We start from the raw sequence: 26,336 nt of genomic DNA, 5'->3' as shown, positions 1-26,336 counted from the left end.
ATGGGCCTATATGAGAGCTTGAAGGACAGGATGGATGCCCTCAAAGGATCTAAATTGAGGGGCCCATCAAGCTCTCAGCTGCCCACATAAAGGCCAGAGCTTGCACTTGGTCATCACGCAACACAGTGGCAACCCCCAAGGCAGAATGCACTGTTCCCACAGGAACTAGTAGTTATAGGTGACTATTGTCAGGGAAACGGGGAACATGCTTTGTAAAAGGGATAGGTGGAACAGGACCAGGGTATTACTGCCAGGGGCAAAGGTTGATGACATTGTAGAGCGGATATCATCTTTTAAGAGCTCAAAAGGTGATATAGTTGTACACGTTTGCACTACTGATATTAAGAGTAGGAGACAGGCAGAATTACTTTACAGGTCACTGTTGAAAAAAAGCCGTGAGTTAGGGTTGAATTTGAAAGTATCTGCAATTCTGCCCAGACACGATAGGAGGGAGTATATGATGAGAGCCTTGTCGATCAATTCGGCCCTGGAAAGATTGTGCAAGGCTCAAGGGGAAGATTTTTTTTTCAGCCTGGTCTGTACTTGTTAACAGGAGAGACTGCTTCTACAGGAATGGGATACACTTAAATAGAAAGGGTGCAAGAATATTTGCTGATGCTATCAAGGCAGTGTTAGGTGGGTCGTGAAAACTGCTAACTTGGTGGGGGGGAATACAAGGACTAATAGATTAACAGTAGCCACTGGCAGAGGTGAAAGTGATTCTTGCACTGCTTCTATTGGAATGAGCAGCAGCCTAGAAAACAAGATGCAGAATATTTCAGATACTCTTGGGAGTCATTGCAGTACAAGTAAACACGTGGGTTGTGTTAGTGTAGCTAAGAATAGGAACAAGTGCATGTATACTTGCGTGTGCACCAATGCTAGGAGTTTCGTAAATAAATTTGAGGTATTGCTCAAAACAACAAAGGCAGATATTATTGAACCCAAAGGTCGCAGGTTCAAATCCCGCCTCGGGCTTCGATCAAAGTACTGTGAAAACCTTGGGAGGTGCATTATGGCCACAGAAGCCGATTCACCAACAACTACCAAAAAAAAAAAAAAAAAAATAGGATATTATTGGGATATCAGAGATGTGGTGTCACACAGATATAAGGAATGCAGAACTGGAATTTGGGGACAATGTGTACAGAGAGGATAGGAAGGGAGGAGGGGTTATGCTATTAGTTAAGAAACACATAAAATGCAAGGAAGTAAAGCCAGTTGACATCGCTGGACAGTGCAGTGCCGAGTCAGTTTGGTGTGACATAAGCATTGGGAGATCAAAATTGAGAGTAGGAGTGTGCTGTAGGCCTAATGCCTCTGAGTATAATAAGAAACTGTACAGGGAAATAGTGGGCCAGTAAATCAGAGTCTTATAATGGGGGGATTTAATTTCCCAGATATTGACTGGAATTTGTGGGTTGGTCACTCCCATACTAGCAAGGATTTATTGGATGATTTTCTACATCAGCATATTCGGGAGGCAACTAGAGGGAGTAATACTGTTGATCTGATTATCAGTATTGATTCTTCATGCATTAAGAATCTGCAGATAAAGGAACCACTAGGTGGCAGTGATCACAGTGTGCTGAAGTGGGAGTCACTTAAAGAGGTAACTACCATCAATGGTAAAGGGAAGGGTTTTTGTAAAGGTGACTATGATGGACTGAGACAGTATTTAAATTCTACACAGTGGGACCAACTGATGATGTTACCAACAGCAAAGTCAAAATGGGAAGCATTCAAAGAATTTATCTTGGAAGCTGCTAGGCTTTACATACCAACTAAGAAATATTGTTCAAGGTTTAGGCCTAAATGGATATCAGATGAATTAATCAGACATATGGCAGAGAAGAAAAATGCATGGGATACATATAAATTAATGGGTGACATGGAAGCCTATGATAGATATAAGCTGGTCTGTAACCAAGTCACAAAGGTGATTAGGCAGGCAAAGGCAGATTATGAGAAATCCTTGGCAAAGGATGCGAAGAAAAACAGAAAAGAGTTCTTTACCTATGTAAACTCTAGAAGGAAAGGGATGAATCAGATTGGTCCACTGGATATTGATGGTTCAACAGTTGAGGATCCTGCTCAGGTGGCTAACAAATTAAATGAGTATTTTGCATCTACATTCACACATGAAGAGTTGTTCAAGAAGGGGAATGCCAGAGGTGAAGTAAACTCTGGCAGTGAGCTAGATGATTTTCTAATAAATGAGAGGATAGTTGAGGAGAAATTGTTGAGGATAAACATAAAAAAGGTAACTGGGGTGGATGGGATCTATCCAGTTATATTAAAGGAGGCAGCAAAGTAAGTAAGCAAACCCTTAGCCATAATTATGAGAGCTTCTTTGGACTCAGGGGAGGTACCCATAGACTGGAGATGTGCAAATGTGACCCCAATTCACAAAGCAGGATCAATATTATAATTATTATAGACCTGTGAGTTTAACTTCTGTTCCAGGAAAATTAATGGAAGCACTGGTTAAAGAAGCACTGCAGGATCATCTAGACAAGACTTCAGTTATAGCTCGGACACAGGATGGTTTTGTTAAGGGAAAGTGTTGCCTGACCATTTTGATTGGGTACTATGATGTGGTCACAAAGGAAATGGATGCAGGGAATAACTTTGATATTATATATTTAGATCTTAGAAAGGCTTTTGATACTGTTGCACATGGAAGACTGCTGCACGAATTGGAGCAGTGTGGCATTGGAGGAAAATTGCTGCTATGGATAAAGGGATGGTTGAGGGGGAGAAGACAGAGTGGTAATCAATGGACACCGCTCATCGTGGACTAATGTTATTAGAGGAGTCCCTCAGGGTTCAATGTTGGGTCCATTACTGTTTTATGAATTTATAAATAATATTGATGATGGTATATGAAGCTTAATGTCCCAGTTTGCAGATGATACAAAGGTTGGCGGGGTTGTCAAGGACACTACTGACACTATGCTGCTGCAACAGGATCTGGAAATGAGCAGATGGGCTGAGAGGTGGCAAATGAAGTTTAACATTGACAAATGTAAAGTACTACATATGGGAAACAGCAACCTGAGAGCAACGTATCAACTCTGTGGTACTATACTGACAGTGGTAGAGAATGAAGAGGACCTGGGGGTAATTGTGCAGGCAGATATGAAGTTTTCTGAGCAGTGCAGATGGGCTGCAAGAATAGCTCATTGTGTCTTGTCAATGATATACATGAATTTTTCTAGCAGGGATAAGGAGGTGATTATTCCCTTGTATAAGGCAATGATCAGGCCACATGTTGAGTACTGTATACAGGTCTGGAGTCTTCATTTCAAGAAGGATGTAGAGCTGCTGGAATGAGTACAGAGAAGGACAACAAGATTAGTGAATGGAACAAAAGGTTGCTCTTATGAAGAAAGGCTTAAGTATTGCAAATTACAGTGTCTGGAGACTAGGCACTGGCAAGGTGATCTGATAGAGGTGTATAAAGCCCTGAATGGTTTGAGCCTGCTCAATGCTGACGGGATTCTTCCTCTTGCTCAGAATAATCACCTGAGAGGGCATAAATTCAGATTGAGGAAAGACAGATATAGGATTGATGTGTGGAAATTTGCATTTAGCCAGCGGGTAGTTGGTTGATGGAACAGACTTCCATCCCTTGTTGTGGAAGTTGATAGCCTAAATAAATTTAAGGCTCAGCTAGGGTGAAATGGAAGTGGTGTTTTTTTTTTTTTTTGCTGATGTTGCGTAAGCTTTCTTTCTTGCATCATATGCCTCTACTAATGCTAATATAGAGATTTTCTATACAGGTCTGGAGGCCTCACTTTAGGAAGGATTGTTGATCTGCTGAAATGGGTGCAGTGAAGGCTAACAAGATTGGTGAAGGGAACAAAAGGGTGCACTTACCTAGGAAGGCTTCAGGCCTGCAAATTAAGATCAGGCATTTGCAAATAGCTCTGGCTGAGTTTAAAGCCTTGACCGGATTGAGTAAGTTGAATGCTAATTGGTATAATCCACCTGCTCAGACCACACACACACACACACACTAGGGGATGCAAATTCATATTGAAGGATGGTTGCAGGATAGACATGTGGAAGTTTGCATTCAGTCAGCATGAAGTTGATGGAACAAGGTTCCATCTGTTGTGGAAGTGGATGGGTTGAATAAATTCAAGGGAGAACTTGAGAAATTCTTGCAGGTAATGGATGAGTGATAATTTTTTTTTTTTTTTTAGCTGATGCTAAAAAAATCTTGCTTTCTTGCATCATTTGCTATTAATACTTCAAATGCAAACTATTCTCATTTATCTCTCTCTCTCTCTCTCTCTCTCTCTCTCTCTCTCTCTCTCTCTCTCTCTCTCTCTTTTAAAACTTACTGGAACCTTTTTGCTTTGTTACTGAAATCTGATTTTTTTTTTTCCCCTTCCTGAAAAGAATATTGATTACCACATCAATAGTTACAGTATGGCCTAAGGTAGCCATTGTGCCAGAAATTCATTACTGGCAGAGTTCTATAATGTTAAGTCTTTCCCAGCCAGTGTGCTGCAGAAATATTACTGCCTTGAGCAATTTAATTTTATAAAATTTTCATAGACTTTAAAAACAGTTTGGCAGCATGGAACTGAGTTTTGAATATCAACAAAAGATGAATATCCAGTGCTAACTGCTAAAGCTCAGCGATTCCGAATTCCATTTGCGATGTCATGTCTTTGCGAAGCTGAGTTTTTGGCGGTTGCTGTGATAAAAAGCAAGTACTGCGCTAAAATCAATGTGCAACAGGAAATGAGGGTGGCAATGTCCATTCTGATTCCAAGATTTCAGAAGTTGTGCAGTGCCCTATAGGCGTACACATCCCACTAATAAGTAATTGTGGTTACAGCCAGGCCTTGCATAACGTGAGCTCGATTAACGCATTTTTCAGTTACTGCTATTTGAAAAAAATTATCACTTTTCACTTTACACGATGCAAATTTCCATTTAACGTGATCTTTGTTTTTTTTTGTGATAGTCGAAAAAATAAGCTTGCCACACTTTGGACAGGCAATAAAGAAGCATTTGCCTGCTGCCTGCCTCAGTGTGCTCCATCAACCATCAGAAGAAAACTTATTTGTTTGTATCCCGTGCAAGTCTGCAAGTGACTAAATAATCTGTTCACATTGCAGACTTGCATTTAAAAAATTCTAATTTTTAAATGAGCCAGATAAATCTTACCGAAATGAGGTTCTCTGCAATATTTATTTTGCCTGGGCCTAGAGAAAATTGTGGGCTATTGGAAATTGATTGGTGAGAAAAAAAAAAAAAGCCAACACTATTCAACCGAATCTGTTCAAATATTTCTGTAACAGATAGTTTCTTTATTGTGTATCTTATGCCAGAGGTTCCCAAATGTTCTTGTTCACAGTGCCCTTAAGTGTCTTAGTAATTTTTTCAAGGTGCTCCTAGGCCAAGGTTTCTTAACCTATTGGGTCATGTCCCAAAATTGGGTCGGTTGGCATATTATTATTAGCTATAGGGTGCAAGGAAGCCCGAGGCTTATGCTGCACCAGCCAAAAAAAAAAAATCCCAAGTTACCCTGTGCCCAATAGGCACACACATCCCATTAATAAGTAATTGTGGTTACAGCCAGGCCTTGCATATCGCGAGTTCGATTAATGCATTTTTCAGTTACTGCTATTTGAAAAAAATTACCAGTTTTCACTTTACACAATGCAAATTTCCAGTTAACATGATCTTTGTTTTTTTTTTGTGATAGTCGAAAAAGATTTGACTCTAGCACTAAGCTTGCCACATGTTGGACAGGCAATAAACAAGCGTTTGCCCACCTCAGTGTGTTCCATCAACCATTAGAAGAAGACTTGTTACTTGTCCAGCTCAGGACCCTGGGTGTGCCAAGCCCATACTCACCAGATGTTGAGCCCCTGGGATTGAGTGGTTTTTGCCTAATAACATGCAATACATTACAAATGTACAAAAATCATTTTAAAAACTATCTGAGCCACTGTGAGTCAAAAGTAACAGCTCTTGATATTCAGAATTCGCTGAAACTTATCATAAACATGAGCCGGTGAGAATCAATCTGCAAAGAACACTGCTCAGTTGATGTGTTACCATACTGTGGTGCACAGAGCTGAAATAATTTCTTGCAGAATTACGTTGATGTTCTTTTATACAAGTGTTAGCATTAGATTCAAAAGTGGATTGTTCAAGATCTTCCAGGAACTTGTTCATTCATTCATTGTTCAAGAACTTATCTTGCAGATATTTTTTCCAAAATTAACAACTTAAATGCATCTACACAAGGGTGCAATCACTCTTATCGAATTAGCTGTAAAGATAACATGCTTCAAAGGTAAGCTAAAATTATGGAAGAAAAAAGTGGAACAAAAACTTTCCACTTTTTTGACCCTTAATCAACTTATTGAAGATAAAAACATTAATTTTGCTGGCATACAAGAAATTATTGTCAGACATTTAGAAAACCTAATAGTAGAATTTGATCGGTATATTCCTGAAGGAGATATCTTCAAGTATAATTGGGTACAAATACCATTTAATTTTGAAGTAAATGATTTGCATGAAGATTTTGTCAATATTAATAACCTACAAGAGCAACTCATTGAAATACAAAGTGACGAGGCACTTTGCTACACTTTTAACAAAAGCAGTCTTTGTGTGCATTCTGGTTGAAATTAAAAATCAAAAAGCCAACATTAGTAAACGAAGCACTGAAAGTACTATTGCTCTTTGCAATAATATACATGTGCGAGTAAGGGTTTTCAATTCTAACTATAACAAAAACCAAATTGTGAAACAGACTGCAGTCTGAAGATGACCTAAGGTGCAGCCTATCTAATATAACACCAAGATTTGATGAGCTTTCAAAACTTATTCAAAGCCAAGGCTCACATTAATAAGATTTAATGTCATTACCCATGTAGGTAATGTATTTTGTATTATTAAAATATAAAATTTATTTAATTCTTATCTGTATGTGTTATTTTATTAATCTTTGCTTGGGTCGCGAAACCAAAGCTATTACCGTAATCTCGGTCACGGCTCAAAAAGTTTAAGAAACACTACCCAGGCCAAAAGAAATACCTAACAGTTCTGTTTATTAAGTAGTTGGGTCCGAACAACTTAATAAGTAATGATGAAACTGAACTACCTCAAGCTAGTAGTTCGCACAGTTGTCAGATGTAGAGTATCGCTGTGTTTCCCTCAAATTTTAAATATTCTGTTGCACACAGTTTTGGAACTGCTGTTTTATGCAATAAACATTTAATTCTATAATTATTTTAATTATATTTTACGTGGTATACAGTTAATTAGTTTAAAAGATTTTTAAAATTTTTTTATGGACATTCCTGATACTGAAATACATATATAGTGTTATAACTGCATTGAGATATAAGTTTAGGGTTATATTTTGTTTTGGAATTTCAATTTGAAATTGAATAGAAATCATGACACAGACCAGAGCAGCAAAGCAAAAGGCTCAAACTAATGGGAGTGCTGTAGTGCAGGGGAGAATGATTGGAGCAGTTGTCCTCCGAATCACAGCCTTTTGAAATGCACTACTTGTTTGATGTTTGTTGAGCAATCAGGAATGAGACATGATATTGCCAAGGGGAATGTCTTTGTCTGTGCGATGAAAGGAGTGTGAGGAAATCAGGCGGGAACTCAGCGTTATTATGGGCCTGTATGAGAGCTTGAAGGACAGGGTGGATGGCCTTTAAAGATTTAAATTGAGGGGCCCATCAAGCTCTCAGCTGCCCACATCAATGTCAGAGCTTCTACTTGAACATCATGCAACACACAGCGGCAACCCCAAGGCAGAATGTGCTGGTCCCAAAGGAACTAGTTGTCAGTGATCCTATTATCAGGGAAACGGGGAACATTGTGCAAAAAGGATAGGTGGAACAGGGAATGTGTGCCAGGGGCAACGGTTGATGATATTGTAGAAGAGATGATCTTTTAAGGGCAAAAAGGGTGATTTTGGTGTACACGTTAGCACTAATGATATTAAGAGGAGACCAGCGGAATTACTTAACAAGTACAGGTCAATGTTGGGGAGGGGGGAAAACCTGTGAGTTAAGGTTGAATTTGAAAGTGTGTGCAATTCTGCCCAAACATGAAAGGAGGGAGCATATGATGAGAGATTTGTTGATCAATTTGGCCATGGAGAGATTGTGCAAGGCTCAAGGGATAGAATTTTTTTCAGCTGGTCTCTATTTGTTAACCGGAGACTGCTTCTACAGGGATGGGATATATAGAAATATATCCCATCCCTGTAGAAATATATATCCCTTAAATAGAAAGGGTGAAAGAACATTTGCTGATGCTATCGAGGCAGAGTTAGGTGTGTCAGAAAACTGCTAGCTTGGGGGGATACACTAACTAATAGATTAACAGTAGTCACTGGCAGAGGTGACAGTGATTCTTGCACTTCTATTGATATGAGCATCAGCCTGCAAAACAAGGTACAGGCGATTCCAGAGATTGCAGAACAAGTAAATACATGGGCTGTTAGGGTAACTAAGAATAGGAACAGGTGCATGTATAATTGTGTGTACACCAATGCTAGGAGTTTGGTAAATAAATTTGATGAATTTGTGGTGTTGGTCAAAACTTCAAAGGCCTATATTGCTGTGATAACAGAGACGTGGTGTCACACAGATATAAGGAATGCAGAACTGGACGTTGGGGAGTACAATGTGTACAGGAAGGACAGGATAGGGAGGGGGGGGGTTATGCCATTCGTTAAGAAACACATGAAATCCAAGGAAGTACAGCCAGTCTACATTGCTGGACGATTCAGTGTCGAGTCAGTTTGGTATGACATAAGCACTGAGAAAGCAAAATTGAGAGTAGGACTGTGTTATTGGTCTAATGACTCTGATGATTATAATAAACAACTGTACAGAGAAAATAGTGGGCAAGTAAATCAGTGTGTCTTATAATGGAGGATTTTAATTTCTCAGATATTGACTGGAATTTGTGGTTTGGTCACTCCCACACTAGCAAGGCTTTTGGGGATTTATTGGATGATCATTTTCTACAGCAGCATGTTTGGGAGGCAACTAGAGGGAGTAATCTTGATCTGATTATCAGTAGTAATTTCTTCATTCATTAAGAATCTACAGATAAAGGAACCACAAGTGACATTGATCAGTGTGATGAAGTGGAAAGAGAACTACCATCAGGGATAAAGGGAAGGGTTTTTGCTTTCATAAAGGTAATTACGGTGGTCTGAGACATGATTTAATTTCTTTAAGGTGGGACCAACTGATGATGTTACCAACAGCAAATTCAAAAAGGGAACCATTGAAAGAATTAATCTTGGAAGCTACTAGGCTTTTCATACCAACTAAGAAATATTGTTCAAGATTTAGGCCTGATTGGATGTCAGATGAACTAATTAGACATTTGGCAGAGATGAAAAATGCATAGGAGACATAAAAATGAACAGGTGACATAGAAGCCTATGATAGATATAAGCTGGTCTGTAACCAAGTCAAAAAGGAGGTTAGGCAGGGAAAGGCAGATTATGAGAAATCTTTGGCAAAGGATGTAAATAAAAACAGCAAAGAGTTCTTTACTTATGTAAACTCTAGAATGAAGTGTATGAATCAGATTGGTCCACTTGATATCGATGGTTGAAATGTTGATAATCCTGCCCAGGTAGCTAACAAACTAAATGAATATTTTGCATCTACATTCACACATGAGGAATTATTCAGGGAGGGGAATGCCAGAAGTGTATTACAATCCAGCAGTACGCTAGATAATCTTGCAATAAATGAGAGTAAAGTGGAGGAGAAATTGTTAAAGATAAACATAAGAAATTCACCTGGGGTGAATAGAATATATACATCTATATTAAATGAGGCAGCAAAGGAAGTAAGCATACCCTTAGCCATAATTATGAGAACTTCCTTGAGCTCACGGTAGGTACCCATGGACTGGAGATGTGCAAATGTGACTGTAATCCACAAAGGAAGATCAAAGGGAGACAGATAATTACAGACCTGTTAGTTTAACTTCTGTTCCAAGGAAATTAATGGAGGCATTGGTTAAAGAAACATTGCAGGATCATATAGAAAAGACTTCAGTTTTAGCTCGGACATAACATGGGTTTGTTAAGTGGTAGTCTTGTCTGACCAATTTGATTGGATTCTATGATGTAGGTACAAAGGAACTGGATTCAAAAAAATAATTTTGATATCATATATATTTGGATCTTAGAGAGGGTTTTGATACTGTTGCACATTTAGTACGGTATACAGATCTGGAGGCCTCATTTTAAGAAGGATGTAGAGCTGTAGGAATGAGTACAGAGAAGGGCGACAAGATTAGTGAATGGAACAAAGGGTTGCTCTTACAAAGAAAGGCTTAAGTTTTGCAAATTACAGTGTCTGGAGACCAGGCACCTGCAATGTGATGTGATTGAGGTATATAAAGCATAGGTTTCCAGACTTTTTTTTTTTTTTTTTCGGCATCACCGCCCACTTTGCAAGACAAATTTTGTAATGCCCCCGTTATAACAGTTTTACGCATTCAAGCCATTTGATATTTTCGACGTAAATAGCAACTAATGATACATTACTGCTTATGCCGTTAAATTATTGAAAAAGTAGTGCCCAATATGTGCTTCATCTTGAACACAGTTATTGCTATTCCAATTTTGATGAAACATAGCCCATATGTAAAGATTGTAAAGTGTATGCTCGAATAACATTATGCACAGTTTCATACAATGGTTTAAATATGAAAATTCGGAATACATATTTAGAGATTGCAAATGCATTAGTAAGAATCTTATTGTAATAATTAAAACACCATCAAAAATATTATAAAATTGTTTATTTTGAACTTATAAAGTAAAAATAGAAAGCAAAAATAACAAATTAATGTGAAGGATGAGCCTCATGCAATTTTAAAAGTTTGTTAATGTCACGTTCAACTTTCGTTAAAAACAGTCGTAAATCGCCACGCTCAGTTATATGCAATCGGTTCTTTTTCTTAGATAGTAAATTCACTACAGCACTAAATCCACGTTCAGCCAAATAAGAAGATGGAAATGCAATTAAAAATTTCTGCACTATTTCCCATAATCCAGGGTACAGTGTCGATATTGATTTCTGAAGCCAGAACGCTTGGTATCCACTTTTGAATTTTATTTTTAGTTCTTCATTTGTTGAGTTCTATGAGTTCCTCTTCTAAATTTGATGATCCTGCTGTGTTTACGTGTGAGAAAGGATCTAGAACCCAATTTGGTGTATTCATGTTTAGAATATCCTTGAATCGCTCATTAAAATCAGCATGGAGAACCTCCAAGTGTTGGCAGTATGTAAGTAAATCTTCCTTTTTGAGAGACACTGCTGATAAATTTGAAAAGTGGCTATATTCCCCTTGGCCTAGATTCCTCTTGAACAGAAGAAGTTTCCCCACAAAAGCAGCAATAACATTTTTTTTGTTTTAATTAAATTCCATTCATCACCTTGTAATTGTAGATTGACTTCATTAAATATTTTATAGAGGTCTGTCAAATAAGCGATGTCATTTTTGGATGTAATCAGGTTGGCCAGCAATCCGTAGTCTCTTTTTTCTAGGAATTCTAGTACTGAATCAATCAAATTGTAAAATCGATTCAGACAAATACCTTTTGAAAGCCAACGAACTTTTGTGTGAAGCAGCAAACGATTGAAATCTTAAATGTTTTCACTACAAAGTTGGCTAAACAATCTGTCACTCAATGAATTGCTTTTAATCTTGTTGACTGCTCTAATAAAGTAATGGAGCGACGTATGCAGGTGTTCATTTAAATTCTTTGCAACCAAATGTTGACGATGAAGAACACAATGTATAGCGAGTACATTTGGTACTGCTTGTTTCAAATGTGCTATGAAACCCTTGTGGTGCCCTGTCATTGCTGGAGCACCATCAGTAGCAGCAGACAAAATATTATGAATAGGAATGTCTTTCTCTTTAAAAAACTTATTCATGGTATTAAATATAGATTCTCCCTTTGTATCCGCTTCCAAATTTTTAGCAAATAATGATTCTTGACAAACATTTTCTTTTATGAATCATACGTATGATAAGAGTAAGTGCTTCATTATTTAGGAGAGTTGATTCATCAAGTTGAATGGAAAATTGGTATGTCTTCAGTTAATCGCACAATGATTTTTCGACGTCTTCAGCCATTTCATCGATTCTTCTTTGCACTGAATTATTGCTCAAAGGAATTTTCCCGTGATATCTGACGCTGGCTTATGAAGCACAGTGTTTATTATTTCTTTTACTGCCAGCAAGATTAATTCCTCACCAATTGTGTGTGGTTTTCCTGCTTTTGCGATTAATAATGAAATATTATAAGCAGCTTGTATTCAGTCATCTTGTTTAGTGGATGATGCAAAAAGTTTTGATATAGTTGGACGTTTAAAATATTTTTCTTCTAGTACTTGAAAATAGGACAAATCTTTATCCTTTCCATCAGCATGCATTTTAGTCAAATGCTCTTGTAGACTAGGTTTCATTGCTTCATTTGAAAATACTTTTCGGCAAATCAAGCACATAGGTAATAACTTGTTCGTAGGAGACTGAATAAAGCCATATTTCATATACTCAATACTGTACTGTCAACATTTCTTCTTAGATTCAGACATAATGAAGTAATAGAATTTGCAACAATATTCACAAAATAAAAGATTTAATTTACACTTTGTATGACTCCACTTATCTATCACACTTTTAACTGATGATTGTAACAAAACTTATTCCTAAACAGCAAAAATGTACGATCACATATCAATTTATGAATTATTATGTTGGCAAAACGGCCTTGGAAGCTTTGAAAATGAAACGCACTACGGCATTAGTTTAAAATTTCCGCCTAATCTGTCTCAAACGAATCAACAGACGCAGAGATATAATTGACTGGTCCAGCTTACGTCATTAGCGTTACCAAGGTGATCCAAGTAGAAAATAAAACTAAACAATTTTCGTAGAAAACAAACAGTTGAGCATCATTACTTGAGAACAATATTTTGCATTGTTGCTCTGTCACAACATTTTGCTTTTACTGCTTTTCGTAATTGTCGTATGAAAGAATTGCAACGAATTGGTTTTTAAAAACAAAAATATCGCATTTCCTTTCTTCAGTATGTATTGTATCTACTAACAAAAAATATAGAAAATTCATCTATTGGAAGCCATGCTGGAAACGGAAGGGGAAAAAAAAACTGTAGTAAAACTGATCACTACAATGTGCATTTCATAAAAAAAAAAGTTCGATTTATTGTAATTGTTTCTAGAGGACTAAATCGGAACAGCAGTTTCATGTATTTTAAGAACTTTCAAGAAAATATTTCTATTCATAGCTGAGTTATAAACTTCGAAAACTGATGTGGAAGGAACTTCGCATGCATCTTACCTGGTGTGCGAACGGAAAAAAAAAGAAAAAAAAAAAAAATATATATATATATATATATATATATATGCTACGAGTAACAGATCGTTTTATATGCATTTGATACCATCAAAAAATTTGAGGGAAAAATTGAATTTTCATTATCACACACACGCCTGAAAAATTCACCATAAAGTGTCATATGTTTGCTTGCTTGCTCGAATTTCATTCTGAGCTGCAAATGTAATTTCACTTCTCTTGCACTGACAGAGCTGCTGTTTGCTGAATGAAGGAAAACGGGGTTCATATTCCTGAAATTTCCACTTCCTTTCATTCACTTGGGGGGAAAACTCCTTCGGGGAGCGAGTTCACCCTTTCTAGTCCAACCCTAAGGGAAAGAGACAGAAAGAAATAAAAATACTCTTTTGGTGGGAGGAAGGCCAGGAGATTGTCAAAGGTCCACAACTAACTTTCATCACAGATGCTGAAGTTCTAATAAATCAGTTTCATCGCAGATTCGAAAGTATTTCTTTATTACATTCAGTTTCACAACAGATGCTAATAAGTCAGCTTCATCGTAGGATGCCTAAGTTTAGATTAGTCAGATTTTTGTCCAGTGTGCATTTGATAAAAAACCCTCTTTGCTTTATTGTATTTGTTTTTCAGAACAATATTTTGCAATAATCCCCCTGGTAATATTAGCCAGTGAACTGCATTATACATTTCAAATATTGCCGTATATCTTGTCCTTGAATACAAATGACTACAGTTACTTTCCTTTGAGTTGACCACCTTGTACAGTTGTGGACACTTCCTTCCAGTGAGTAAAATCATCAGTAGTCGTCCTTTATTGTACCTAAAGTAATTCGTTATGTTTGGGGAAACGGTTTTTGCTCCTAATTGAAGTAGCACTTTTGAATTTTACCCAAGTCGATTATCTGCACATATTGAAAATTAGAAGAACAGTAAAAGAGTTGATAATTGGTGGGCAGCATTCCGACAAACAAATTTTCTGTTTATACTCCAGGATGACCACACGGTCAGAGATCCTGAAATAGAGAGAGAATACAAGAAACCGCATCACATTTAGCAGTCACCAACTTGATTGTGTGAAATTGCTCGCCAAAAACCACAGCAACGCAAGAGAAGTGATGGGGAGAAAATCTATTTTTCAGCAGGGTTTATCTGTTTATTGCAGTTCAGAACAGCATTATGACCGTGGATAGTGAATTTCGGCTTCTGTACTAAAACAGAATTTCTCCCTTTGCGATGACATCAAACCATAACAAGCAAATATCTTCTAAGAATACTTTTTGAGCAGCCGTTAGTTGCAATCTGTTAGCTTTGTACTGTTAGAAAATATTGCAGTTTTGTGAAGAATACACATTTCAAGAAACAATCCATTATTCATAGTGGATGAGTTTTTTTTTTTTTTTTTTTTCCTCTCTTTTGCACACCAGTTTTCGAAGTTTATAACACAGCTACAAATAGAAATATTTTCCCAATTTCATTAGAAGATCAAACCCAGGAAACTGCTGTTCCGATATTGTTTACTAAAAACAATTACAATAAAGCAGACTTTTTTTTTTTTTTTTTTTTTTAATCAAATGCGCATTGCAGTGTTATCAGTTTTACACCAGTTTTTCTCGTTTCTAAAAGATGAATTTTCCTGATTTTCTGTTCGTAGGAGCAATACACGTTGAAGAAAGGAAATACAGTTCGCCTTTCAAAAACAGTTGTTTTCTATTTTTTTGCTTTATTGCTTTTTGTGTCAACTCACAGTAGCTCGCGTTGTCGCATTTCAAAGGCCCTTGGCTAATTAGGGTGAGTTTAGAAAAATAACAGAAAAAGGCCTAAAAAAAAATACACACTTGATGTCACATTTGTGTGGAATTCAATAGAAGGTTTTGAAAATTGAAGTGGGAAAATTGAAGAAAACAGTTCTGGCTTCACCTATAGTGAATTTCAGCTGTGTCCATAGACTAAAAATTATAGAATTTATTAGTTGACCTTTGAACTGGGTCCACTGGACCCGAGGAGATATAAATATGGTAAGGAGCACTGACCCCCTAGACCGCCTGAACGCCGCCCAATTGCTTCTGAACCCACTATTGCCCCCCCCCCCAGAAGGCTTCAGCGCCCACTGGGGGTGGTACCGCCCACTTTGGGAACCTATGGTATAAAGCCTTGAATGGTTTCAGCATGCATCAATGCTGATGGGATTGTTCTTGTTGCTTAGAATAATTTCCTGAGGGCATAAATTCAAATTGAGGAATGCCAGTTGTAAGATAGATGTGCAGAAGTTTTCCTTTAGCCAGTGGGCGGTTGATTGCTGGAACAAACTTCCATCTGTCATAGAAGTTGATAGCTTAAATAGATTCAAGGCAGAACTAGACAAACATTTGGAGTGAGTGGATGGGTCAAATGAGAAGGGTGTATTTATTTATTTTTTGACTGATGCTATATAAGCTTGCTTTCTTGCATCACGTACCTTTAGTAATGCTAAGCTCAAGGACCAATTATAATTTTTCCTATTGATTATTATATTCGATTAATGCATTTACGTTTTGCACGATGCGTTTGTAGGACAAATTAATCACATTGAGGCCAGCTTGTATTTAATAATGAATTTTTTTTTTTTCCCCCTTTCAGTTTGTGTATTAATTTTTCAAACGGCTACTAGTGGGCAGTTGATTGCTGGAACAAACTTTCATTTGTCGTTGTAGAGGTTGATAGTTTAAATAGATTCAAGGCAGAATTTGACAAACATTTGGAGCGAGTGGATGGGTGAAATAAGAGGGTTTTTTTTTTTTTTTTTTTTGGCTGATGCTCTGTAAGCTTGTTTTCTTGCATCCATGTGCCTTTGCTAATGCTAAACTAAACTAAGTTGTTAGGACATATATACTTAAGTTGTTTGGACCTAACTACTTAATAAACAACTGTTAGGTGTTTTGTTTTGGTGGCCTAGGGGTGCTGTGAAAAAATTAATGAGAATAAGGGTGCAGGGAAACAAAAGTTTGGGAACCTCTGGCCCAGCTCATTCATTCTATCTTTCATGCATTCCCCTCATTCATTCTTTCATCCTACACTGCATCTCTGTGTTAGTGGCTACTAATATTTTTTAGCTAGTCTGCTTCCCTGACTGCCTGTACATCTCCCTCCCCTATGTGGTTACTTATTTGATGTAAGGCCCCAGGTTCTTACACATGGCAGGGTAACCAGTCCTCTGGGTAACCAGGTCAATTCGGTTTTGTCATGTCAGGGTACTGAATACAGCTATCCTGACAATTTTTAAAGTCATCACCCGGGTGTGGTGGGAGACATGGGAGATTTTAGCTATTGATTGTTGTTTAACTGTTGCGGGCTGAAGTGTCAGTCTTTGGACTGCATTTCAAATACTTTTGTGAAGGTTGCAAAAGCTTTATAATTTTCCTCATTTATTTTGAGTACATATTCTTCTCCCTTGGGAAGGAGGCCAATCTGTGCTATTAACTGTGTTCTGGGAATGTCAAATTGCACATTTGTATAGAATGTCTGCCCAGTCTTCAGTCTCTCCACAGGTGCAATTTGATTGTCAGTCAGTCAACCCTAAGGAGGTTAATATTGCCTTTAGGGAGATGTGAGCCGTCTATAAATGTTGCGAAAAGTGCAGGGCCGTATCAACTAGGTGGCTTTGGGCTGACTATTGCCACCCGTGGCAGTGAGCTTTTGGTAACCAGACCTCTGGTTACTGCTACAGGGAGATTTTCAGAGTCTAAAGCGGATTCTCTGTGTATATAAATATATATAAGTGCTTAAAAAGTATTAGCACAAAAGGTCCTAAGAAAGGAAAGACACCTTTCTTTTATTTATATTTTAACTGTACTAACTATGCTTGGTCACTAGGTGGCACTGCTGTCTCCCCGTGGTGAGGCCAGAAACCTGAGAGGAAAAGCTCTCACTCCCAGGGTTAAAAGAAGCAAACATGAGTGATCCAAACATTACAAGCACAGATCCCAAAGATCTGACTCCTTTGAATCGGAAAAATGAGGACAAATGAGACTGTTGCAACTAAAAGGCAAAAAAAAAAGGACATGACATCTCTTCATGCACCTACTTTTATTGTCTTTCATTCTGTGTTAGAACAGCCATTAGGAAAACTGTTGCCATTTGTTATCCAGAAATGTTTAGAGAGTGTGGCTGGAATACCTAAAAATGTCAAGCGACTGAAATCAGGCGACATTCTAGTCGAGACAGCAAATGCCAAATATGCAGAAAAGACTGCTTCAAATTAAAACATTTGGTCGGGATCCCAGTAATGGTCTCTCCCCATAATACTGGGACCTTTTCAGCGTCCCTGAAGAAGAAATTAAAACTGAACTGGAAGATCAAGATGTCATAGCTGTCAGGAGGATAAGTTACTAGAGATGGGACACTTACCCCTACAAGAAATCTAATACTAACATTTAACACTCCTAAACCAACCACATCTGTGAAGGCTGGATATCTAAATTGTAACATCCAACCATATATTCCAAATCCTCTGCTCTGCTTTGCTTTAAATGCCAAAAGTATAGTCATTCACAAATGGCATGCCATGGGGTTGCTATCTGTTCCAACTGTGGGTCTCAGGAACACAGCAATCAGAACTGTTCAGCCAAGAAATGGTCCCCCCTTGTCCAATCTGCAAGGGGGACCATTCTGCCTATTCCAACAACTGTGAATATTGGAAAAGAGAAAAGCAAATTCAATGATGTAAAGTAGAACATTGTCACATACCAAGAAGCTAAGAGAACTGTACTCCCAACTATCTTAAACAGACTTTCCTATGCACTCATAATGAATCGGCGTACAATAGAAACCCAAACAGACTTTACAATTCCTCCAAAGAAGTCCATCTCAGACTGAGCAAAAGCACTGCTTACAACATCCCAGCTGAAACATCAAGAGAAACTCACCAACACACCACTATCCATACCTCCTGATGCAAAACACTCAGAAATGAAAGTCCCTCAAGGAAAACTTAATTTCATAAGCCAGAAATCAACTAAACAAATGGAGACAGAAACGATCAACAAAGCAGACGAATCAGTACTAGAGATTTTCGTGGAAGAAGAGATGAACACCAGTAAACCATATTTTCCAAAGGAAAAATCAAAGTTCGAAAAGCATAAAGTCTAGGAAACAGTCTGAAACCTTCTCCAAAACTAAATAATGGGAACTATAATCTAGTGGAACTGTAGAGGATTCCGCACTAACATAGGTGACATGCACGATCTGATCGAGCAGTATGCTCCACTATGTCTTTGCTTACAAGAAACCTACCTCAGACCCCAAGACTTGACCTTAATAAAGAACTATACAGCATATCGAAAGGACAGAGTAACAGGCGGCACAACCCATGATGGTGTGGCAATACTAGTAAATTCTCACATTCCTTCCCAGATTGTCCCACTAAACAACCTTTGAAGCAGTTGCAGTACGCATAGCCACTAAATCCCTCATAACTGTATAACAATTTATGTCCCACCAAACCAAGATTTATTAAAACAAGACTTAGTAGATATAGTAAGGCAGTTACCTACCCCATTCTGTATACTAGGTGACCTTAACTGACACAGCCCTGTGTATGTGGGGGGGGGTAACACAACCACAGATAGGAGAGGAAAGCTAATTGAAAAATGGATAAATAATGTTTTAATTTTGTTGAACGATGGCACACATACATCTCCCATCAGGAAATAGCATAGCTATAGACTTGTCTCTATGTTCTCCAAGACTGTTTCCCATACTAGACTGGTCAGTGCACAGTGATCCTCTCAGTAGTGATCACTATCCAATAATCATCATGATGGCACTAGTCATGCAAGTCTTGTAAAACTCTTAGATGGGAAACATATAAATCTGTTGCAAAACTCAATGTTGATACTGTCAAGCAAAATCCGTTAGATGCAGCAGTACAATATGTAACAAATAAAATAATTCAAGCTGCCAATCTGACTGTAATAACCTTCTCAGTCCAGCACAGCATGGTTTCAAGAAAAATCGTTCAACACTAGATTTACTTCTCAAATTAGAGAACAGTGTGCGGAATGCCTTTATCCAAAATGAACACCATGTAATGATCTGTTTCGATTTAGAAAAAACTTACGATACGGCCTGGTGTTATGGAATTATTCAAAACCTATATCACCTTGGTTTATGCGGACATCTTCCTAAATATATTCAATTTCCTACACCATAGGTCATTTCAAGTTAGGTTGCAGAATACTCTTTCAAAAGTCTTCACTCAAGAGGATGTGTCTCAGGGGTCTGTGCTGAGCACAACCCTGTTTGCTATCAAAATAAACTCCATAACTGAACATATACCAAAACTCGTTGATACTGCTTTATACATTGACGATTTCAGTATTTCCTATCTCTCTCTCAGAATATGCGAAGCATAGAAAGGCAGCTGCAAGGAGCAATAAATAAAATAAGTAAATTGGCACATACAAATGGCTTCAGGTTTTCCACACAAAACCTGCATGTATACACTTCTGTAAGAAACGAAACCTACACCCTGATCCTGAACTTAAACCTGACGGATATATGATCCCAGTTGTACCAAACATAAGATTCTTAGGGCTTCTCTTAGATAAGAAACTGACATTCCTTGAGCATATTAAGCAACTGAGACATTCTTGCATCAAGAAGTTAAACCTACTCAAAGTTCTTTCTGCAACAACTTGGGGCGCAGATCGACATACACTACTTAAACTTTATCGAGCAATAGTACGTTCCAAGCTGGGCTATGGAGCACCTGTTTACGACTCCGCAAGACCAAGTGCACTGAGATGGTTAGATCCCATAAATCACAGTGCACTCCGTATAGCACTTGGAGCTTTTTGCACTTCACCTGTACAAAGCATATATACAGAAGCCCATGAACCTTCACTACAACTTAGACGACAGAACTTATAATTATACTATGCTGTAAAGATAGAATCCATCACCACCAATCATCCAAATAGAGATTCTGTTTTCATCATACTGGGAAAACTTATACCAAGCCCACCCACGAATAAACAGATTTTCCAACATCCGTCTAAAATATTTACTGTTAAGCTGAGAGCTTAATTATGATAGCATAGCTACTACGACTACACAGATCATTCCACCGTGGATTATAATTCAACTTTCGTATGACCTGCATTTTCAATACTGGGGAAAACAAATCTCCCGAGAACAAACTACCAGCAACTACATGCAGCATACAAAGAAAAATGTCAACATCACACTTTCATATACACAAATGGCTCAAAAACAGACTTGTGTAGGAGCTGCGATTCACTCTGAAGACTGTACTCTCATCCAACAACTCCCAAAAGAATGCAGTATCTTTACAGTGGAATTACAAGCCATTTTGATGGCCGTAAACAAAATTAAACATGAACAGATAGCAGACAGCATAATTTTCACTGACTTGCTTAGCTCTGTCATTGCCTTGCAGAATGCCAAAAGCACATCCAGTTTTACAACAGGTCCAATATTCAGTATCAAAGCTATTACAAAATCACAAGATCAGATTCTGCTGGATCCCAGGCTACACAGGAATAACTGGAAATAAAAGAGCAGGTAAAGTGGCAAGAGAAGCTGCTACCTATGACTATGCCTTTCACTCAATACCATATACCGATTACAAGTACTTAATCCACCAAAGCAGTTCAAAACAATGGCAACAACACTGGCAAGATCAAACTAACAACGAACTTCGTGTAATTAAGCAAACACTTTGACCATGGACTACCAGCTGCCGATCAAACAGACACAAAGAAGTGATCCTTGCTCGATTGCGAATCGGGCATACCCATATGACTCATTTTTACCTACTCACAGATGAAGACCCTCCTCAATGTCAAAACTGTCAAGTTCCGCTCACTGTACATCACTTCATGGTGAACTGTCCAAGATTAAATTCAGAATGTATAAGAGCCTTTCAAATAACAATGAATGCATAGAACAACCTAACACTCAAAACAATTTTAGATAACCCGCCAAATATTACCGACGTTTTCTTTTTCCTTAAGTTAATCGGATACTACCAAAACATAAAAATTAATAGTATAACATTTACGAAAAAGCTACGTAATTATAAAAAAAAATCTTGGCTTCCTTCTGAACAACATAATGAAAAATGTCGAAATATGAAACTCTCTAACCTAGACTAGGCGCATTATAGTCTAAGCTGCTCTTGCGCCAATAGCTATCAAACAACATCTGGTTCCTGCTCCCAATCTGTTTGCCATGGCTAAAGAAGCTTTGTGGTTATTTTTTTTAATTTCATCCTTGATGGTGTTAGCTGTATGAAGGGCTATCCCCACAAGTTCTGTGGGTATGCCTCTTTTTAGTCTGTAATATAAGCCCCTTTTTCTTTTTTTTTTTTTGGCTACTTCAGAGTAAAGTGGGAGAACCAGTCAGCACCTGCTGTGCTGGCTGCCACTATAAAATGACCTGGTAATATTTATCAGAATCAATACAGAGGTATATTCCTCTGTATTGATTGTAATTTATTCCTGTTTCTTACTATGGGTGAACCATGCACTGGTTCTATAAGTGATGACAGGCAAGAACACTGCTCCATATGTCAGGAGGTCCTTCTTTTGAGCCCCCAGTCAGCCTTATTGATCCTTTCAATCATGTAGTTTCATTTTTTTTGCAAAGTACACCAAATATGGATAAAAAGTTAATTTTGAGTCGAAAACATCTAGATATTTTAGTTCTGATGCCATTTTTATGGTTTTTCCGTTTATTTTAATTTGTTAGGTTTTCTTTTGAAAGTATGGATTTAGTTTTTTTAGGTAATATCCTGAGCATGTGCATTAGTGCCCACTCCATTTGATTTTTGATCTACAACTGCTCATTACCTTTTACAAGGATAATCAAGTCATCTCCAAAGGCTACGTTTGTCACCAGGGCCCAGATTCAAGGCAGAAATTCATCCAGAAGAAGGCCAAGGATTGAATGCTGCAGGCAGCCTTTGTTCACAGGTCATATCAGTTCATGGAACCTTGTATGAACTGAGACACTTCTGTCTTTGAGGTAGCTGTTATTACCTGATAGAGGTTTAGTTGGATATTTGACTGGTGGAGTCTTCTGAGGACACTAGGCCACCAGAGTGAGGCAAATGCCCTAGCAAAGTCAGTAGACATTGTCAGCATATTTCTCCTCATAAGTCCTCCATAGAATTGCCTTTCTTAAAATCATACTGATTGTTGCAATGTAAGTCTGCTTCTGTATAGTATTATGATAATATGCTGTATATTTATCTTTCATAGACTTTCTGTAATACAGGGAGTAGGACTTTTGGTCTGTATGATTTAGGATCAGTAGGGGTGTTCTTCAGGGTTTTTGAACTATTTTTACCTCAGTTTTTTTACATATTTTTGGGAATATACCTTCTTTCATGCAGTTATTATATAGTGCTATTAATTTATCTGGTACTATTTCTGCTAGTTTTTTTGATAATTTCAATCTGTAATAGGTCAAAACCTGGGCATTTATTGTTTTTGGTTTTAGATAGTGCAATATATTTCTAAATCTTTTATAGTAAATAGAGGTTCAATATTGGCATTGTCATAATCAGTATTCTCTTTTATTATGTCTAACTGGGCAGGGAAATACACCCCAGCCCCAGTCTGGATAATACTGTCTAAGATGTTGCTAACAGATTCAGCCCAACACAAGGTTGGGATTCCATATGGCTTGACAGTTGTTTCAGTTAATCACCTCTTGGAAACTTGTTTGATCCTTGGGGAGTCATTGTTTCCAGACGTCCCCACCAAATGCCTCCAGGATTCTTTTTTCTTTTCTCTGATGAGGGTTGTTAATTCCTGATAGTTCTATAAGAATCTCTATGCATCCACCTCATTGTGGTCAAGATGTTTTGGCTCTTTGAAAATGTCTCCTTGCCTGATGCACATTTCCCTCAGTTTGTCAGTTAAGGGTCACTACCTGCTTCCTAGATTTTTTTCCCCCTGTGGGATAGATAAGTTTGTTTTTAGCATTAGTAGAGGCATATGATGCAAGAAAGCAAGCTTGTATAGCATTGGCCAAACAAACCCTTCCCATTTCACCCACCCATTCACTCCAAAAGTTTCTCTAGTTCTACTTGAATTTATTTACGCTGCCAACTACCACGACTGCTGGAAGCTTGTTCCAGCAATCAACCACTCACTGGCTAAAGACAAATTTCTGCACATCTATAACTGTCTTTCCTCAATTTGAATTTATGCCTATTCAAGTGTGTAACTGAGCAAAAGGAAGAATCCCATAAGCACTGAGCTTGCTCAAACCATTCAAGGCCTTATACACCTTGCAAGTGCCTAGCCTCCAGATGCTGTAATTTGCAGAACTTAAGCCTTTCTTGGCAAGAGAAATCTGTTGTTCCCATCACCAGCCTTTGTTACACTTCTCTGTACTCATTCCAGCAGCTCTACATCCTTCCTAAAATTGAGACCTGCAGACCTGTGTGCAGCACTCAAGGTGTGGCCTGACCATTGCCTTATACAATGGAATAATCACCTCCTTATTCCTGCTTGGCAAAATTCCTGTATATCATTGACAATTATCCATGAGCCTGTCTGCACTGTTCAGAAAACTTCATATCTGAGTATAGTCAGTTTAGGGCACCACCAGGGGACTGCCTGCTTCCTAGGTTTTTTTTTTTTTTTTTTTTCTGTGGGATTGACAAGTTTGTTTTTAGCAATTAGTCGAGGCACATGATGCAAGAAAGCAAGCTTATATAGCATCGGCCAAATGAACCTTCCTATTTCAACCACCCATTTGCTCCAAAAGTTTGTCTAGTTCTGCCTTTAGAGGTTACCATAGAATATTGATGAAAAAGAAGAAACAAAATAGGGCAATTTGTGTATTTAAAAATAACTTTTCTTTTATTGTTAAAGGGGCTCAGAAAGGGAAAAACATTTGTCCTGTAGTGATTTGTTTGTTTGCTTTTTTCTCATTTATTTACATTTAACTATGCTAGTAAAGACAGGTGAACAGCCTAATCCTAAAAACAAGTAGACACTGTAACTTAATTAAAAACACTCTTTAATATGACAATTCTTGATTGAATTGCAAAAGGCAATTTTATTATATGTTCAAGTATTATAGTTTTTGGATTTGTGAAATAATTAACTTTTACTATTCATTATAATGTTTCTGAACTTATACAGAAAACTGAAATTCAATTTCAGTTATGTCTAGGTTTTAAATTGATTCTTACATTTCTGAAAATTTTTTTGTACTGAATCACTTACAAAAATACAAAATTAGATATGGTTGTTTAATTTAATGTATGAATTATATATATTTTTGTTCTTAGGGGGCACTAGCTTGTAAGAACAGAGCTCGTGTTGGAACCAAAGCACCTGGTATCATTCCACGCATTTCAGTAAGGGAACCAATGCTAACAGGAATCAAGGCAGTTGACAGTTTAGTGCCAATTGGAAGAGGACAGCGAGAACTTATTATTGGTGATAGACAAACTGGGTAAGTTTACTTTATGTGCCTAGAACAGGAGTATTCTAGAATTGGATGATTTTAGCCACGATTTAACTTAATAATAATTACTTAGGAGAAATGATCTCTTGATACCATTTTTCCTAAGTCCATATTCAGTATAGTTTCCCAAGGAACAGGTCCACTTTGGACCATTTTTATTTTGAATAAAAAAAATCTATTCAAGATGCTTTTCTAAAAATAGAACACCTGGTGTTTTTGTGTCCATCTTGTATGACAGCACTTCCCAAACTGGGGTCTGCAGACCAGTTGCAGGGGGTCCGCAAAACGGTGGTTGACCATACACATGTTATATATAGGGGTCTGTAAACCTTTTTGATTTTTGAACGGGTCTGTTGATCTCAGTAGTTTGGGAACCACTGTTCTACGATATGGGAAAGGCATATGACACTACTTGGAGATTTGGTTTTTTAAAAGATCTTTAGAATCTAAGGAGTCACCTTCCTGTGTTTAATAAAAATTGTTTATCCTGTCATCTTTTCCAAGTTTAAGTAGGATCCATCCTTTCTCTGTCCTTCTTGCCAAGAGGAGAGATTAAGCAAGGACCTGTTTTAAGTGATTCATTTTTCAATAAAAGGCACAGCATGTTGACGAACCTTCAGCATTTACCCTGTCATGGAACTCAGGTGCTATTGAGAGAACTTCAAGCCATTGATTGCTTTAACTCCTGGGCAATGGTAAATGGTTTCAGGTTCTCACTGGAAAAGACTGCTTCCAAGATCCGGACCAACTCCAAAAAACATTCACAGCCATCATCACTAAAGTGGCAAATGCTGCTATAAAATGAAGGAAACCTGCTCCGGATGCTGTACCATGGTGAAGCCTGGACCTCCAGAGACTGGAAACAAGTCCAGGACAAAAGAAAAGCTTCACAGAGAGCAAGATGCTATTGGCCTGCTCCTGAAGTAAACCCACTGTGGGAAATTTACAAAAGCCAGAAACCAGTACATTTCAGTCATATACAGGAGTAAACAGCTTTCTTGGGAAAACCTGGTCACAACCACAGGTAACACCAACCCTTGGGGGGGTGGTCTATAAAGTCACCACCAACAAATTCCCCAGGGGGGAGATAATTTGCACCACCACAACACCACAGGGAGATGTTTCCAACTCTCGGAGACCCGCAGATGGCCCAACAAATCATGTGTCGAGAAAATGAAGATTACCGCATGGAAGATAAAGAACAGGACTTTGCGCCAGAAGAATTACAATCAGCTGTGTACCTTATTAAAGGTAAGAAATGTCCAGGTCCGGATCTCTTGGAACCAGAAATTATTAGGAAGGTGGTGGAGATAGCTCCCAACTGAACATTTTCAACCTTTGCCCCAAAACCGGGACTTTCCCGAAGGATTGGAAAAAAGCGAATATCAAACTTATAATTAAAAATCCGACGAAACCACCAGAACAA

General features: G+C 37.9%; 1 protein-coding gene across 2 annotated transcripts in view; it reads left to right on the top strand.

The window, feature by feature from the left end:
- Positions 1-26,336, top strand: part of blw (ATP synthase subunit alpha blw, mitochondrial) — a 373,048-nt gene that overhangs the window by 181,905 nt on the left and 164,807 nt on the right. For both annotated transcript variants that reach the window (XM_090378871.1, XM_090378872.1), the window contains one exon: positions 24,732-24,898. In XM_090378871.1, coding sequence (XP_090234997.1) covers positions 24,732-24,898 — 167 coding nt within the window. The remainder of the gene's footprint in view (positions 1-24,731; positions 24,899-26,336) is intronic.

This window comes from Mastigoproctus giganteus, chromosome 8, assembly GCF_048544385.1.
Source record: "Mastigoproctus giganteus isolate SK-2022 chromosome 8, ASM4854438v1, whole genome shotgun sequence".
Taxonomy (NCBI): Eukaryota; Metazoa; Arthropoda; class Arachnida; order Uropygi; family Thelyphonidae; genus Mastigoproctus; species Mastigoproctus giganteus.
This window is presented reverse-complemented; position numbering and strand designations above follow the sequence as displayed.